Source organism: Oryx dammah, unplaced genomic scaffold (genome assembly GCF_014754425.2).
Source record: "Oryx dammah isolate SB20612 unplaced genomic scaffold, SCBI_Odam_1.1 HiC_scaffold_26, whole genome shotgun sequence".
Taxonomy (NCBI): Eukaryota; Metazoa; Chordata; class Mammalia; order Artiodactyla; family Bovidae; genus Oryx; species Oryx dammah.
In genome coordinates, this window is record NW_024070210.1 from 44,484,979 (window position 1) to 44,502,114 (window position 17,136).

General features: G+C 44.5%; 1 protein-coding gene and 1 pseudogene across 1 annotated transcript; both read right to left on the minus strand.

Annotated features, from left to right (window-relative positions):
- Positions 1-3,111: 3,111 nt before the first annotated feature.
- On the minus strand, positions 3,112-4,766 carry LOC120853643 (annotated as a pseudogene).
- Positions 4,767-6,184: 1,418 nt separating this feature from the next.
- BCL2L10 (BCL2 like 10) lies at positions 6,185-9,196 on the minus strand. Its single transcript, XM_040226537.1, has 2 exons — positions 8,765-9,196; positions 6,185-6,784 (listed from the first exon to the last, which is right to left on the minus strand). Exons 1-2 carry the CDS (start codon positions 9,194-9,196, stop codon positions 6,662-6,664), a joined length of 555 nt encoding a protein of 184 aa, XP_040082471.1. The 3' UTR covers positions 6,185-6,661.
- Between the last annotated feature and the right edge of the window lie 7,940 nt (positions 9,197-17,136).

Genomic DNA, 17,136 nt, shown 5'->3' on the forward strand with positions numbered 1-17,136 from the left:
TACAGATTGTCATACTGAGTGAGGTCAGACAGAGAAAGACAAATACATAATGTTGCTTATATGGGGAATCTAAAAAATGATACAAATGAATTTACAAAACAGAAACAGATTCACAGTCTTAGAGAACAAGCTTTGGGTTACCAGAGGGGAATGGGTGGGGGTGTGGGGGGTAGGGGGGTGGGAAGGATAGTTAGGGAGTTTGTGATTAGCATAAACATAATACTATATATAAAATAAATAAACATAAGGACCTACTGCTCAATAATAAGGAACTCTGCTCAGTAATATTTAACAAACTAAATGGGAAAAGAATTTGAAGAATAGATACATATTTATGCTAATTGAATCACTTTGCTGTACACCTGAAATTAACACAACATTGTTTATCAAGAAACTCCAAAAGAAAGAAAAAGTTAAAAAAATTTTTTTTAAATCAGTTTAAGCCGAAAAAGAAATTTATCAAGCCCCAAGTAGCTTCAGGCACACTCAAATTATGAGATTTCAGTCATGTCATCAAAACTATTTCTCCACACTCCATCCCACCCCCAATCTCTGACCTCTGTTCTGTGACCTCTTCTCTGTGGGAAGGCAAAACATTCTCTTCAGATTCTATTCCCAATGGTGACGTAAGTCAAAGAGCTGGAATACGTCCGGCAAGACCACAGGACCTATGTGAAGAAAACTGTAAAAGACCTAAATAAATGGAACAGAAGTTCATGTTCTTAGAAGGGAAAATGCAATATTGTAAACATATGACTTATTTCCAAACTGATTTATAGTCTAATCCCATTCTATTCAAAATCCTAAAGAAAAGTCTTAGTGGATTCTTTATTAACTGGTTTTTAGAATTTATCTTAATTCCTTGGCTATTCAAAAAATAGCCAAGGATTTTTTTTTTAAAGAAGAATGGTGGAGGAGATTAAACAATAAAACCAGATGTTCAAATATGCGATAAACACAAAGTAATTGAGACAGAGTACTATTAGTAAAGAAAAAGATAAGTCGACAAACTAGATAATACATTCACATTAGCTAGGAAAAACTGGACCATCTATAAACAAGGCTGAAATACCACCCCAACTCTTCTTTTAGAAGGACTATGTCCTACTTTATGCTGCTACCAAATGCAAGTTTATGTGCCCACACACAGTGAAACCAAACAAATCGAAATGACAGAGTTTGAAGCACAGAAAGATTTATTGCAGAGCTCTACAAGGAGACAGATGACACCACCCTTATGGAAGAAAGTGAAGAGGAACTAAAAAGCCTCTGGATGAAAGCGAAAGTGGAGAGTGAAAAAGTTGGCTTAAAGCTCAACATTCAGAAAACGAAGATCATAGCATCCGGTCCCATCACTTCATGGCAAATAGATGGGGAAACAGTGGAAACAGTGTCAGACTTTATATTTTTGGGCTCCAAAATCACTGCAGATGGTGACTGCAGCCATGAAATTAAAAGACGCTTACTCCTTGGAAGAAAAGTTATGACCAACCTAGATAGTATATTCAAAAGCAGAGATATTACTTTGCCAACTAAGGTCTGTCTAGTCAAGGCTATGGTTTTTCCTGTGGTCATGTATGGATGTAAGAGTTGGACTGTGAAGAAGGCTGAGCGCTGAAGAATTGATGCTTTTGAACTGTGGTGTTGGAGAAGACTCTTGAGAGTCCCTTGGACTGCAAGGAGATCCAACCAGTCCATTCTGAAGGAGATCAGCCCTGGGATTTCTTTGGAAGGAATGATGTTAAAGCTGAAACTCCAGTACTTTGGCCACCTCATGTGAAGAGTTGACTCACTGGAAAAGACTGAGGCTGGGAGGGATTGGGGGCAGGAGGAGAAGGGGATGACAGAGGATGAGATGGCTGGAAGGCATCACTGACTCGATGGACATGAGTCTGAGTGAACTCCGGGAGTTGGTGATGGACAGGGAGGCCTGGCGTGCTGCGATTCATGGGGTCGCAAAGAGTCAGACATGACTGAGTGACTGAACTGAACTGAACAAGGAGACAAGTGGCTCCTACCCTCAAGCCTGGAACTTCTCAGAGTTTCAGCAAAGCACTTTTGAAGGCAAGGTGAGGGAGGATCTAGGTTAGTTGTTGCAAACTTCTTGGTGTGGGAATCCTTTGTTCTTGCAGCTGCCCACATAGGTCAGGTCAAGATGGTCCTGTAAACCTCCAACAAAACAGATATTATTCTCTGTCTTGCAACTTTTAAATCTATATATGAATAGGCTCTTAAAAGTCAGAGCCCTGAGAATAGGCTATCCTGTATATTTCAGACAGTAGGCAACACCGTTTTACAAGAGGTGCAGAGGCAGCATGACTAAGCATTGGCAACCAAGCACAAATGTTAAAGTAAAAGGAACAGATCAAGCATGGACTCAGATTTGTTCTTCCCTATTACATACTACATTAAAAAGGATTCCAGAATGGATCAATGACCAAGGACATAAAATACTTTCTTTGTAATCCTGGGACAAGAATGACCTTCCTAAAGACAACAAATACCACAAGCTACAAAGGCAAAAGCTTAGGATGATTTAACACTGGCAAGGGTGTGAAGAGCTAAGCATTCCCTGACCTGGTGTAAGTTTGGATTGGTAGAACTCTTTTGAAACGTAGTTTGGCGGCAGCTAAATTTTAATACATATCAACTGTGACTCAGAATCTTTTTCTAGAATTCCTTTCTGTAGACATAATAATGCAGGGCTAGGCACATACACAAAATCCATGCAATATTGTTTGCAATAGCCCATAAAGGGAGAAACACCCTAAAACACAAGGCAATGGAAAGTTAAATCAGCTTATCCTGCCATACTGAACAAGTCAGAACAGAAAGCAGAACTGCATGTTCTGAAGAGAAAAGGCTCATTAGATGAGGCAACAAAGCAGGTCCAATTGTTTATAAAATGCAAATAAAGTAAAGGCCAGGAAGGCCTGGTAGGACACTGCAGTTTTTTCATTTTATAACCAAATAGTTATATTTTCATTGTGTCAAGACAATTTCAAGAGAATGCCAAATGGAAGACCAAGCCCAGGAATGTAAAGAGGAAACAATCTTACCAACAAGAAGGGACACCAAGGCAGTGGTCCACTCCAGCCAGCATCATCCAGATTACTGACCATTTACCACATCATCAGTGTGCCGAATGCTCCAGATGTTTCAGTTGCTAGTGTCAGTACACTGACTGAAGCCAACAAAGGCTGAACCATCAGCTCCTCCAAAACCCTGGAAATACCACCCTTTTGGCCACTAATGCCTACAGTTTTCTCCTTGGGCACACCAGTTGTTCACTTGTTTTTTGTTCTGTTACTGTAGAAATGGGATTCAGCCCAGCAGTTTTAGCTAGCGTAGATGAAATGACCACCGCAACATCTGTAAAGGCACGAACGCAGTAGGATCTCATATCACTCAATGTTCATGCATATCCAGTTAACCACAGGGCCCACTATTTCTGGAGCACGCCCTCCTGCAAGAAGAACTCTCTGCTTCACTCAACAACGAATCACACATAGGGCATCATGAATCAAGGGCTCAGCTTCTTCAAGCGCTGATTTGTTAGGACCAGGAACCACAACCGGAAACTTTTCCTAGGCTTATGCAGCCTGCAACCTTGAGCAGTTTGCCAGAATCATGTAAACTGACCCCCTCAGCTCACTCACCCAAACCTAGCATGTCGGCAGTAAGTTGGTCAGTATGAGCAAGTGGCTTGCTTCCAGTTTCTTTCAGTATCCTTAACTACTGCAATATTCATTTTGATCAGGAAACTTAACACAAGATCACTAAGAGCATGTCTTAAGAGACATATATCCATTTTTAAAATTTGCTTCACTTAGAACATAAGCTGTCTTCCCTCAGGGCTTGGTCCGTCTGGGCAATTCTGGTTATGTCAGAATTGGCCACCTTTTGGTTGAGAACCAGCCCTTCCACCAACTCACAATGAACAGTCCCAGCAAGTTCCCCCCCCCCCCACCGCCTCTTTTTTAAAATGACAGTTTATTTAAACTAAAAACAAACAACAGTTTACCTATTTCTCTCACCTTCCACCCCCTACCTCTGGCAACCACCAACTTATTCTATCTATAAGCTTGGTTCTTTATTATTTTTTAGATTCCATCTGTAAGAGAGATCACACAATATTTGTCTTTCTGTCTGATTTATTTCACTTGGCATTACACCCTCGAGGGCATTAGCAGGTTTCTTAGCTATTCTGACATCTCTAAGATCTATGCCAGTAGCTGTGGTGGGTCTGTCGCTCTCCTCCCTGCATTTACACTTGATACTGAGAGACAATGGCTGAGTTCAACGAAGTGGTTGTACTGTTTAACAACTTTTCTCTGTCACTTGGTTCCACAGGTCAAGGCATGTCAAGACTTTAATACCCTTTTCCAAATCCTTCAAGGATGACTCAGAAATAATAAACCCATTTCTGAAAACAGTTGTTACAGCAATCGGAGAAAGAGCGTGAGCCAGCAACAACGGCCACTGAGGTGGCGCCACGTCCCTGGTTCTCTTGAGCCATAGGTCTCCCAGCATTCCGGCTGCTGGATATAACTCTCATATTTGTTTCAGAACGGTAGCACCATTTCTAATGATCTCATTACCTCTCCCATCTTGAACCATTTTATCCATTCCTTTTGGTCGAAGTCTTGTTCTAATAGCATCAGCACAGCTTCGTCTATGGAGACATTGCTGAAGCAGATCTAGGCTGGCCTTTTATCCACACAGGTGTTTTTCCCCTGGCTGCTGACAAGCTTGGCTGGGTCCATGTGGGCTCCAAAAGGACATATGGACACAGATTCCAGTGGGCAGCAGGATAACTATGCTCAGTTAACCACTGAAAGGGATCAGAACATGTTACCCCCAAATATGCCACTTTGGCATATTGATTAATTTGAGCTGAAGAAAACTGAGAAATAGCATATATAGGAAGGGCTCTCTATTCTCCCTCTTCCTGCCTAAAAGGAGGGCATAAACTTCCTGTGAGAAAGGTGCCTTTTTGTACCAGGAAGGGGAGAACACTTCCATTACTGGCAATGGGAGCTAATACCAAGATGAATCTGCATTAATTTTACTAAAATAATCCTCATCTTCCATTTGCTTCCCCCATTTATTTCCTAGTCACTGTCCCACAATATATTGGGTTGGCCAAAAAGTGCATTTGGGTTTTTTCATTAAGATCTTACAGAAAAACCCAAACTTTCTTTCTGGCTAACTTTCTGGCCAGTGCGAAATGAGCCCTGGAAGCCCAACCCCTTTCCTTTGTTCAGTCATGCTTGTGTGGCTCAGTCATGTCAGACTCTTTTGAGGCCCCATGGACTCGCTCCTCTGTCCATGGAGTTTTCCAGGTGAGAATACTGGAGCAGGCTGCCACTTTCTACTCCAGGGGATCTTCCCCAAACAGGGATTAAACCATCACCTCCTGCATTTCCTGCATTGTCAGGCAGATTCTCTACCACTGAGCCACATGGGAATCCCTCGTCTAGTCATCTCTCCACACTTTACCATTCTTTGCTGAAATGGTATACAAACCCCAAGTATGTTTCTTTTTCACTTGTTTTCTACAAAGTGAAAGTGAAAGTGAAGTCGCTCAGTCGTGTCCGACTCTTTGCGACCCGTGGACTGTAGCCCACCAAACTCCTCCGTCCATGGGATTCTCCAGGCAAGAATACTGGAGTGGGTTGCCATTTCCTTCTCCAGGGGATCTTCCTGACCCAGGGATCGAACCCAGGTCTCCCACACTGCAGGCAGATGCTTTAACCTCTGCGCCACCAGGTATAAAGTCCCCTGTAAAAAACAGCGACAAATAAAATATATGTTTTCCTCCTGTTTTCTATCTTTTGTCTTCTAAATTCATAGGCCTCAGGTACAGTAGCTAAGAGGCTCGAGTTTTCTCTCTCCGTCAGCTTCAACTGATGAGCTGAATTCAGAATGGAAGGTGAAAGATAAGGGCCTGCTAATGCTTGTGTATTGATTAAATGTTTAACATGATTGTCTGTGTTATATTTAAACAGCAATAAAAGGAAACTGTCAATCAAGTTACTCCTAAGAATAAAGGCTTACTGAACCCCAAGCAACACCAACTACATTTTTGAAAAAGATGCATAAATTTATTAAAACTTAAGATTTTAAAATTTATTGAAATCAAAAAAATAAAATTTAATAAATTTTAATACATTAACTCTAGAAACCAAGAAGAATTTAGAAAGGATTCCTTTAAAAAGATTTACTATTACATTCTTTGTCAGACTGTGACTCAGGGAACTTGTGGTATCATTTTACACCCCTGACACACTGCCTTGATAAATCAGTCAGCAGTAGCACATGAAATCATGGATGAGAGACGCATATCCACTTTTATCCAAATGTAGCAAATAGCACCATATTTCGTAGTTAATGGTAAGCAGTTTCTTCTGTAATTCTTTGGAGCAATAAGCCTTTAGACCCCTGTGTCCCCCATTTTAAAAACAGCCATTTGTGCCTTTGTCCCAATATATTGGATTGTCAGGAATTAAAACTCTGGCTGAAACACTGTAGGACTCCTTATATGAATGCAGATAAAAATGTCTCAGAAGGTGGTTTACTCCGATTTGGTCTTTCACATTTCAAATTTGCTTGGTTGGTCACAGTTAGGCAGGTAGAAATGAGTTAAGAATTTTAGAACTCACGATAATTTTATCCAGAAGTAGATTATGATTATTGCTGTCCAGTATGAGAGGAAAAACCAGACCAGCTGTCTTTCCCAAGATGGCTGCAATGAGTGGCTGAAGGAGAGACAAAATCCATCCTAAAAGGGGACGGAGAAGAGAATTAGATTGTTTCATAATACTCAAAACCTGTACTCAATTAAACACACAGTGCTTCTGGATGAAGCACTAAGACAATTCCTGGATTTAAAAAGTTTAAAAAAAGTCCTGACCAGTAGGTTACTTGTAATTAGGAATCTTTCAGTTAGGGTTTGTAAGACATTGTCTAACACAGGAGGTAGAAGAACACAGAGGACGTGATTTTGTCACTTAGAGCAGGAAACCTCATCTTTTCACTCACTTCTTTCAAAACCCAAGAGGAAAGTAGAATACTATATCCTGTTTTTTCCTGATCACAAAACAGACGCTATCTGGGAAAATGACAAATGACTAGCTTGAAAGGTATCTCCTGAGACAAGAAAGCAAGTAGTTCCGTTCAGAAAAATGGGCAGGAAGGGACCAGAAATCCAGACTGTGGGATTTTAACTGCAGCTGAAAGAGATGTGGGCACGTCTTCTTTACCCAATTGGAGAGTTTCTGCTTTTTGATATTAAAAAATTATTCCTTACTCAATGGTGATTAGCCAAAAGTTGAGAGAAAAAAAAAAAAAAACACACCACCTCCCCATCAATTTCCTCTTTAGTGTGGAAGGCCCTTGGGGGCCAAATGCCTTGTTAAGACTAATGGCTCAGGTGAGTTTCTGACAATTCACAGGCCTGGAGAGTTGAAGACCTATGCCCCCATCCCTTCATATACCAAAAGGATGGCATTAATGCTAACACCTTAAACTGTTCGTATAAGGTCAAGGTTCTGACTCAAACACTATCCTTCCTCCACAAAAGGAACCCAATTCATCAATACACATCTGTCAGGAAATTGCAAACAGTGCAGTGTCTTCCCTAGATTATTTTTAGATTATGTTCCAATTGCTTTTTAGATTATGTTATTAACTGCTGGTTTTAATAATTTGGCTGCATTTCTTCTATAACTTGGGTCATTGCTTTAACTCCAGTAAGGAAGAGAAGAAAGAAGCAGGGGTCTCGCTCAGAACTCAGCAGGGCATTCTACCCTCTTACTGCAGGCTGGCCAGACTCTCCTTGATCATCGGGTTGGTTTTGGAGCCACAGTGAAACTCCTGCTCTAGCCTAGACCACAGTGATCAATGACTTACAGCTGAGAGCCAGGGCGACAGGCTATCTCGCAATTGAAGGCTAAGTGCAGTAAATTAGAAGTTAAGGCACCGCAGGTCAGCACCACCACAGGGTGCAGTGCACACCCCACCCTCAAACCCCTCTGCCTTAGTGCTTCCTGAGAGATGTGCGGATGGACCAGGGGCTGCTTTTGCATTCTCATGTTTTAGGCTGGTGTGCTCTGACCTGCAAAGCTGTGGCGTCCATAAACAAAAGTGCATCTAAAAGTTTTGTATAAAGAATCCATCTGGCCCAGGTCACCCCATTGCTGACTTCATCACTTTGGGAGTCTACTTAACTAAACAAAGAACTAAACAAACTTCACTTCACATAAAGTGAAGTGAAGTTGCTCAGTCGTGTCCGACTCTTTGCGACCCCATGGACTGTAGCCTATCAGGCTCCTCCGTCCATGGGGTTTTCCAGGAAAGAGTGCTGGAGTGGATTGCCATTTCCTTCTCCAGGGAATCTTCCCAACCCAGGAATCGAACCCGGGTCTCCCGCATTGCAGGCAAACGCTTTACCGTCTAAGCCACCAGGGAAGCCCAGACCTAACGTGAGCACACCCTAAAACCGGAAGGTGGTCAAGGAAGGGCCAGAGTGTGCCAACCCAAGTCAAGTGCTGCTTTTTCAGAATGGCTTAGTATGTGAGCTGTCTAGCTAGGCCTGTTTTGGCAACTGACTCTACCAGTACAGAAAGTCAGACTTCACCCCAAACTTCTCAGTCCCGCTGAAACGAATGCTCTACAGGGCTGGCGTCTTGGAGTCCCTCTGCTAGCCGGCGGGGTGGGCGCGTCCCAGGCTGCCCACCAGCCCCGCGTCCTGCGCGCTCACCCAGCCGCCGTTCGCCATCAGCCAGGCGCGGTGCCTTTCGCAGAACTGAACACACAGAAGGGCCACGAGGAGCCGACAGTCCCTGCTAACGCTGCCGTCGTCTCTCTTCTGCCGTCGGGGCGTCTGCGGCGACCTCTCCAGCAGAGACCCCGCGAAGGTCATGAGTGAGGCCACGCGGCCCCAGCTGGGGCCAGGGTCTTCGTCGAGCAGCCTCTGCGCCATCCTGGCCACCAGCTCGACGCGGTGCCTACGGTAGCGGCGGTATAGGGGCAAGACGTTTCGATTTGCTTCCTGGATACGGGCAGCCACGTGGCGCAGCACAGCAGCCTCAGGCGTGGACGGCGCAGGAGCTGGAGTGCCGGGCTCCCGGGCGCAGAACTCCAGGTAGTCCATCAGCAGCCGGGCGGTGCGCTCCCTAAACGGGTCCACCATGGCTCCGCCTCTACCCGGGTCCGACCCCGGCCTGTTTTCTGGGCCTGCCGGCGCCCCGCCCCTTCTCGCATTGGTTCGGCTCAGCCCGCCCCCAGGCAGTTGCTTTCCCAGGTCTGGAGAGGAGCCTTTGATGGGAATTCCATCTACACTTGTTCCGGCCGCAACAGCCGAGGCCCCAGTGGTGTACATGGATTCACGTAGCAGCCAGGGCCAGAGTGAGACTCTTTGGGGGTTATTGTTTTTAGCTTTCGGCTTGGGGACTAAGAACCCACAGGGGACAGTCTGGGCAGCGGGGCTAGACTTGCCTCTCCTTTAGGAGAGGTTCCCTGGTGGCTCAGATGGTAAAGAATCTACCTGCAATGCAGGAGACCAGGGTTTGATCCCTAGGTGGGGAAGGTACCCTGGAGAAGGGAATGGCTACCCACTCCAGGATTCTTGCCTGGAAAATTCCATGGACAGAGGAGCCTAGGGGGCTACAGTTCATGAGTCGAACACGAGTGAGCCACCAACACTTTCTTTCATACTAGGAGAGGCTGACAAAGGCTACACACAGCCCTCCACTGGTGACCCCCTTTTATTAGCATTTTCTCAGATTGGATGGAAGCATCCAGGTGTGTGTTGGAGTCTGGCCATACGGGACAGGAAACAGGGTAATTCTCCTGCATGTTGCTACTGCTGCTGCTGCTAAGTTGCTGCAGTCGTGTCCGACTCTGTGCGACCCCATAGACGGCAGCCCACCACCAATATGATCTACTTTCGTGCATTCATTCATTCACTCATTTACTCCTAGCCTTTGGGGTGCTAGGTCTCCCCCTTAGCATGGAGATACAATGGAGAACAAGGCATGTGGTCCCTGCTCTTAAGGATCCTACAGTCTAAGTGATGGGACAAAGAAACGGCCAATCACAGCACATTTAAAAGGTCGCTGTAATAGAATTATCCAGCTTTTGGCTGTTTCTTATAGCTACCATCCTTATATTACTCAGAATTCTCCACTTTTTACTAACCAGTCCCTCATTACTCCACTCCCCTATTATAGTTAATGTACTTCTTATACTAATCTTTCTCTGTTCATGTTACTCCATGGCTTCTTTCTCCTGAATGGACTCAGGCGGACACAGAATTGGTATCAGCTGTGAAATTTGAGAGGGTTCATTGGTCTGGAGCATTTTGAAATATCCCCACCAGGGTGAAAGATGAATAGCTGTTATCTTGTATCACCTACAAAAACAAAGAGGCACAAACTTGGTAGGTCACTTTGGAGGCAACATACACACTGAGTATGCAACCTCAATCCATCTACAGGCTGGGGGACTTAGGGGTAAAACAAGAGAAGGCTCTGCAGCTGTTCAGGCTGCAGTACAAGCTGATTTCCCAGGTGGTGCAGTGGTAAAGGCTATGCCTGTAATGCAGGAGATGTGAGTTCAATCCCTGGGTTGGGAAGATACCCTGGAGAAGAAAATGGCAACCCAATGCAGTATTCCTGCTGGGGAAAGCTCATGGACAGAGGAGCCTGGTGGGCTACAGTCCATGGGGGTGACTAAGCAGCATCAACAAGCTGCTGTATTACTTGGGTCTTATGATCCAACAGATCCAGTGATACTTGAAGTGTCAAATAGGGAAGCTGGAAGGAATCTCTGACGAGCACCAATAGCACTGCAGTGCAGACCTGTAGGATTCTAAAGCAAATCTATGTCCTCTTTTGCCAGTAACTATTCTCCTTTTGAGAAGCAGGTTCTGGCTTGCTACTCAGTCTTGGTAGAAGCTGAATGGTGATCATGCAGTTTGAGATCTCATCATGATATGGATGCTGTTGGACCTATCTGGTTATAAAGTTAGGCATGCCCAGTAGGAATCTATCATCAAGTAGAAATGGTAATTAAGAGACTGAACTCAGGTCCATGACGTAGGATTGTATGGGTAGGTGGCTCAGACCACTGCAACACCAGCTCCTGTTGCTGTGCCCCCTCATTCCATGCCTATGGCCTCCAGGGAGTTGCTTCTGACAAGCTGACTGAGGGAGAACTCAAGCCTGGATTGTAGATGTTGTGTTGTTTACTTGCTCAGTCATGTCCGACCTCATGAACGGCAGCACACCAGGCTTCACCGTCCTTCATGATCTCCCAGAGTTTGCTCAAACTCGTGTCCACTGAGTCGATGTTGCCATCCAACCATCTCATCCTCTGCCACCCCCTTGTCCTTCTGCCCCCAATCTTTCCCAGCATCAGGGTCTTTCCCAATGAGTCAGCCCTTCACATCAGGTGCCCAGAATATCAGCTCCAGCATCAGTCCTTCCAATGAATGTTCAGGGTTGATTCCCTTTGGGATTGACTGGTTTCATCTCCTTGGTGTTCAAGGGACTCTCAAGGGTCTTCTCCAGCACCACAGTTTGAAAGCATCAATCTTTAGCACTCAGCCTTCTTTATGGTCCAACTCTCATATCTGTACATGACTACATGTGGTGGAAACACCACAGCTTTGGTTATACAGACCTTTGTTGGCAAAGTGATGTCTTTGCTTTTTACTACACTGTCTAGGTTTGTCATGGCTTTTTTTCCCAAGCAGCAAGTGTCTTTTAATTTCATGGCTGAAGTCACTACCCACAGTGATTTTGGAGCCCAGTAAAATAAAGTCTGTCATTGTTTCCATTTTTCCCCCATCTATTTGCCATGAAGTGATGGGACCAGATGCCATGGCCTTAGTTTTTTGAATGTTGAGTTTCAAGCCAGCTTTTTCACTCTTCTCTTTCACCTTCATCAAGAGGCTCTTTAGTTCCTCTTTGCTTTCTACTGTTAGGGTGGTGTCATCTGCATATCTGAGGTTATTGATATATTATAGATAGGTCTATATGATATGCTGGTACCACATGAAAGTGGATGGCTAGAGCGTTATAGCTCTGCTCGGGGTCCGGGGGGATTGTGAAGACAGTGGTGAAGGAAAATCCTCCCACTGGTTAGAAATTCAAGCAGGATATATGACTGTACCCTAAGTCTGGGGTGAGAGATGGCTAGAGTAGAGATCTACATTGATACTTGGGCAGCTGCTGATGGTTTGGCTGGATGGTCAGGACCTTGAAGACTGCTGACAAGGAAATCTTGGACACAGATATGTGGGTGAACCCCTCTGAACAGGTGCAGATTGAAGATACTTGTCTCCCATGTCAATGCCTCCAAAGGGTGGCCACTGTAGAGGGTCTTACTAATCAAGTAGACAAAATTCTGTGCTATGTGGCTATCAGAGAGCTTCTTTACACAGCTGCCACGGTGCCTGCTCTACGAATGCCCATGAATGAAGAGGCCATGCAGCAGAGACAGAGGATGTGGCCGTAACAGAACTCTCTCTGTGAAGGCTGAGCTGGCTAATGCTACTGCTGAGGGCCTGATCTGCAAGTGCCAGCGATTCTGATGTGGTAAGAAACGAATTTTGCCACAAGGGAATATAAACCTTGTCAAACTGAGCTGGTTGGGACATCTTATGAGTTCCCTTATTAAGTTAAATGTTTTGATATAGGTTCATGTTTTATTTTCACGAGAGTCATGATTTTATATTTTTTAACTTTATATTTTAGCAGCAAGCACAGTTGTTTCTTAGATTTGGAGTAGCCTGGGTGTTAGTAGTAAATCCTCTGGCCCTGCCATTGGTTAATATCAGCTGAATCAAACAAATGAATAAATAACCTCCATACGAAACTTCTTATCCAGTTTGCAGTCAGACTTGGCTATAATCCCCCCTCTGCCACTTAGAAGCTGTGCAACTGTGAAAAAAGTTTTTCAGCTCTCCTGGCCTCAATTTCCTAATGTAAGAAATGGAGGTGATAAACTGTTTGCCTCATAGGTTGTTACAAGGGTTACACGAGTTGGTATGTACAAAGGCTTTAGCATACTGCCTGGCACATAGTAAAAGCTCTTTACAGAGGAGCTTGTATTATTAATATGAATTGATCAAGGTTACCAGGCTCACTTCCACCACTTCTAATCCAAATGCAATTTGCCACATTTTTGGTGAGCCTTACCTTTACGGTTTCTGGTTTTGTTTTTAAAATACTGAAAGTAGCTAGAGACCACCTACTATTTTTTTCATATAGATTTTAACAGCTTTATTGTGGTATAATTCATAATACCACAAAATTCACTTTTAAAGTATAGATTTCAGTGGTTTGTAGTATATTCAAAGTAGTGCAACCATCACCATTGTGTAATTTCATTATCTCAAAGGATATCCTATCTCCTAAGTAACCACTGATCTACTTTCTGTCGTTATGGATCTGCTTATCATGAAATAGGCAGATTTCATGTAAATGGAATCATTCACTATGTGGTCCTATGTGCCTGGCTTCTTTCACCTGGTATGTTTTCAAAGCTCATCCATGTTATAGCTTGAATCAGTACTTAATTCCTTTGCATTGCTAAATAACATCCCATTGTATAGATATACCACACTTTGGGCATCCATTCATCAGCAGTTGAACCTTTGAGTTGTTCTGCTTTGAGCTGCTCTGAACATTTGTGTTCAAGTTTCTGTGTGGACATGTTTTCGTTTCCCTCAGGTACACGCCTAGGAGGGGGAGGCCACCTATTACTGGGGAACATAGGCAGGTTGGAAACAGTGACTTCTGGTTCCTGGTTTACATGAGTAACCAGGCAAATGTTAAGCATTCCCCAGTGGTGTGTTGGTTAGATAACCCGGGGTTCAAAGATAGGCAATTTTTGTTGTCACAGTCTTTGCATAAATGTTCATACCGTATTTGCACCGAGTTTTTCTTATGTATGTGGGTAAATCAACCAGCACATTGCTTCTGATCCCATCTCCTCCCTGGAGGGTCTGCATCCTTTCACAACTACAGAAACAGATTCATTTCACTTCTTTCACCAGAATTACTGTGAGTCCACCCACCGTGGAGACTGACCAGTCCTGAAGGCCAGCCTAGCTAGCACCAAGCCCTGGTTAGAGAATGAGGGGTTGGCAGATGCTCTGAAGACTGACTTGATTCTCCCCTCTCACTGGTGAGACAGCGAGTGGTTTAACTTCATGTGCTCCCAAAGGATCTACAGACAAGAAGATTCACTGAGACCTTTCCCCAGCTTGCCCCATTATCAGAATTCGCAGCCCACTTCAGTCCTGCCTGATTCCGATCTCCAGGGAGGGGCCTTAGGGTCTGTGTGTTTAACTTGCTGTTGAGCCAGTGGGCACATTTGGGGAATGCGGATCTACAGATGCCTGTTCAGTCAGCAATGCTAGGCTTGGAGGGAAGCTCCAATCCCACTGCCAGTTAATCTCTGAATGCAGCAGTTGGGCTTACCCCAGAATCCCAAGGGTCTTCCTTTGAAAAGACCATCAGGGATTCACAGCTGGTCTCTTGCCTTGCCCACTGCCTCTCTGTGCCCAGATACACTGCTTTCAAAGTCAGTATGACCCTGGGAGTCCTTCTGGGGGACCCTCCAAAGTCAAAACTATTTTCATAATAATAGTGACTCCTTTTTTGTACGTGTGGCTTTTAAAACTCTCATTTTCTCAGGCGTTTTCAAGAGGCTACTGATGGGTGGTAGAATATGTGCTTCTAGAATCCTGTGTTTTATAATTTTTCTGTTTTCATTTCTAATATGATAAATATTGATAGATAAAAGCCACATAAACAAAAAGCTCTTTGGGGTCCTCAATAATTTTTAAGAGTGTAGAGGGATCTTTAGATGAAAACTTTGAGAACCACTAGCCTAGATGAATCTTTAATAATTACGATTTTGATACATGTGTAGGGACTGTAGGGGTGAGAGGAGAGGAAAGAATGAAAAAGGAGGAGAGTAGGGAGGAGGGGGAGAGAGACAAGGAAAGAGGTGAAATAAGGAGAGAGAGGAGGGAGGAGATGGGGGGACAAGGGGAAGAATGAGGGAGAAGGGACAGGAGGAGTTGGAAGGGAGAGGATGAGAACAGGAAAGGGAAGAGGGGAAGGCACTTTAGAGCTCTTCCATTTCCTAGATGAGGAAACTGAGGCTGAGAGGCATTTAGATATTATATATCCTGTAAAAGTGGGAAAGCTCGGTCTAAACCTTTGTCCCCATGCTGTCCTCCTCTTAAGATCGATCAAGTGTTAGCAGGATCACCTTCTAGCCAGATGGCCAAGCAACTAGGAGAGGCCAGGTTGCAAGGGCCCTTACAACTTGTGCTATTTTAAAGTCACTTACAATCCAGGGAACGGTGTGGAGGAGGCCCAGGATGGGAAGAGGGAAGTGGATAATGGGTGCCTGCTCTGGCCCTGGGCTCACTGCACAACCCCGAACCCAGACCCACTTCTGGGAGACCAGCCGCCCACTCCCTCAAAGCAGCTGCCTTGGTTTTAGTTCACAGGTATTTCCCACACCACCTGTCATCACACAACTCCTTGTTAAATCCCTTCTCTGCCTAATCTTTCTCTTCTCTGGCTGGAAAGGGGGTGTCCAAAGCTACGCAAACCTGTGGGCACATCTGTTTGGCCTCTTCACCACAGTGGTTTAGTACCTTTGCCTCCTAGTCCTCTAAAAACAAAAGAAAGCCTTAACAAACTCCACTCAGTATTATTTTCAATATGCAAAATACGATTTATTACCTAAAGTTTAATCCTTGAATCTCCATGTAGTCTGAACACCCAGGTGAAATTAAATACTTACAGGGGAAGTGGCTTACTGCCCATGGGGGTGAGTGTTGGAGGGAATACTTTCTTAGGGCCCTGAAAGTCACTTTTCTGATTGTAAAGTTAGGGACTACTTTGCACATATACTGACGATACCGCCCACCTCTCCAAATATACAACCTTGAATTTGCTTGCATCTGAGTGACTTCTTTGCCCTGTCTTCCTTCACTTCTGGGAGGCCCAGGTCAGAGTGCAGACACATGGAAGGGTCTGTGGGAGACAGGAAAGGAAGTACCATAACTAGGAGCCCAGGAACAAACTTGGGAGAACCTTCTGGGAGCGGAGCTTGGGGATTTCACAGGACACGTTGTGGGGCCAGCACTTCAGCAGTTGGCAGGAACTGGGTGGAACTGCTGCTCGTTTCCCTGACCCACTGCTCAGAATGGAGTCCGCTAAAATGGAGAAGGTGCTGAAAGTTGTCCCTCTGGGCTATGCTCCTGCCTGTCTTCTCTCTTTTTCTCAAGGTGGGTAGAGCAGTAGAGATGGAGGGGGTACAGATTGGAGGAGGTGAGTAGGGGCCTTTCACATTGTCTCTGTCAACTCCAGGACCAACTGTGTAATAAAACCCTTAATAAATGTTTTCTTGGCAAATGATTGAATATAACCATTACGTTTATTTTAAAAGAGTTTATGGAAAAGCTGGCCTGGGGAATTTCTGACTCATTTTGATATCTGAATGAGTAGTTTTGTAGGTGGGCCTGGTGGACCCGCTGAAGTTTACAGGCCTATCAGATGGCCCCAGGTCTGGAAGGGCCTCTGCAAGCAGCAGAGCCTGGGGCTGGGCCTGCAAAGCTGGCAGGAGAAGGGCCAGGCTGCAGCAGGGCCATGAGAGGGGACCGAGAATATGGGGGACTCAGCATGCACAGCCCTCAGACACCACAAGGACATGGCCTGGCAGACCCCAGACCGCTCAGAGGGCAAGCCTCACCCAGGAATGGTTTTTGGTTTGAGGTGACCTTTTATTTCCCTAAGTTTAGCATCCTGTCTTTATGAATGAGGAATTTTCTAAAACAAAGGATAAGCTTCTACACTTGAAAATAAGGGATCCTATAACTAAAGCACTTGGTATCTTCCAGAAGGCTCTGCTGAATTTTAAATAAAGGCAGGATATTATGGTTTTTTCCCTCCATATAAGTGAAGCAAAGACATTCAAGAGCTATCAATCTGTGTATGTAATTACACTTGCAATGCAATAAATACGAGTATAATTGATATGGACAAGATTCACTTTAGCTTGAGTAGATGCTACTAATCCTAATACATCTAATACCACAAA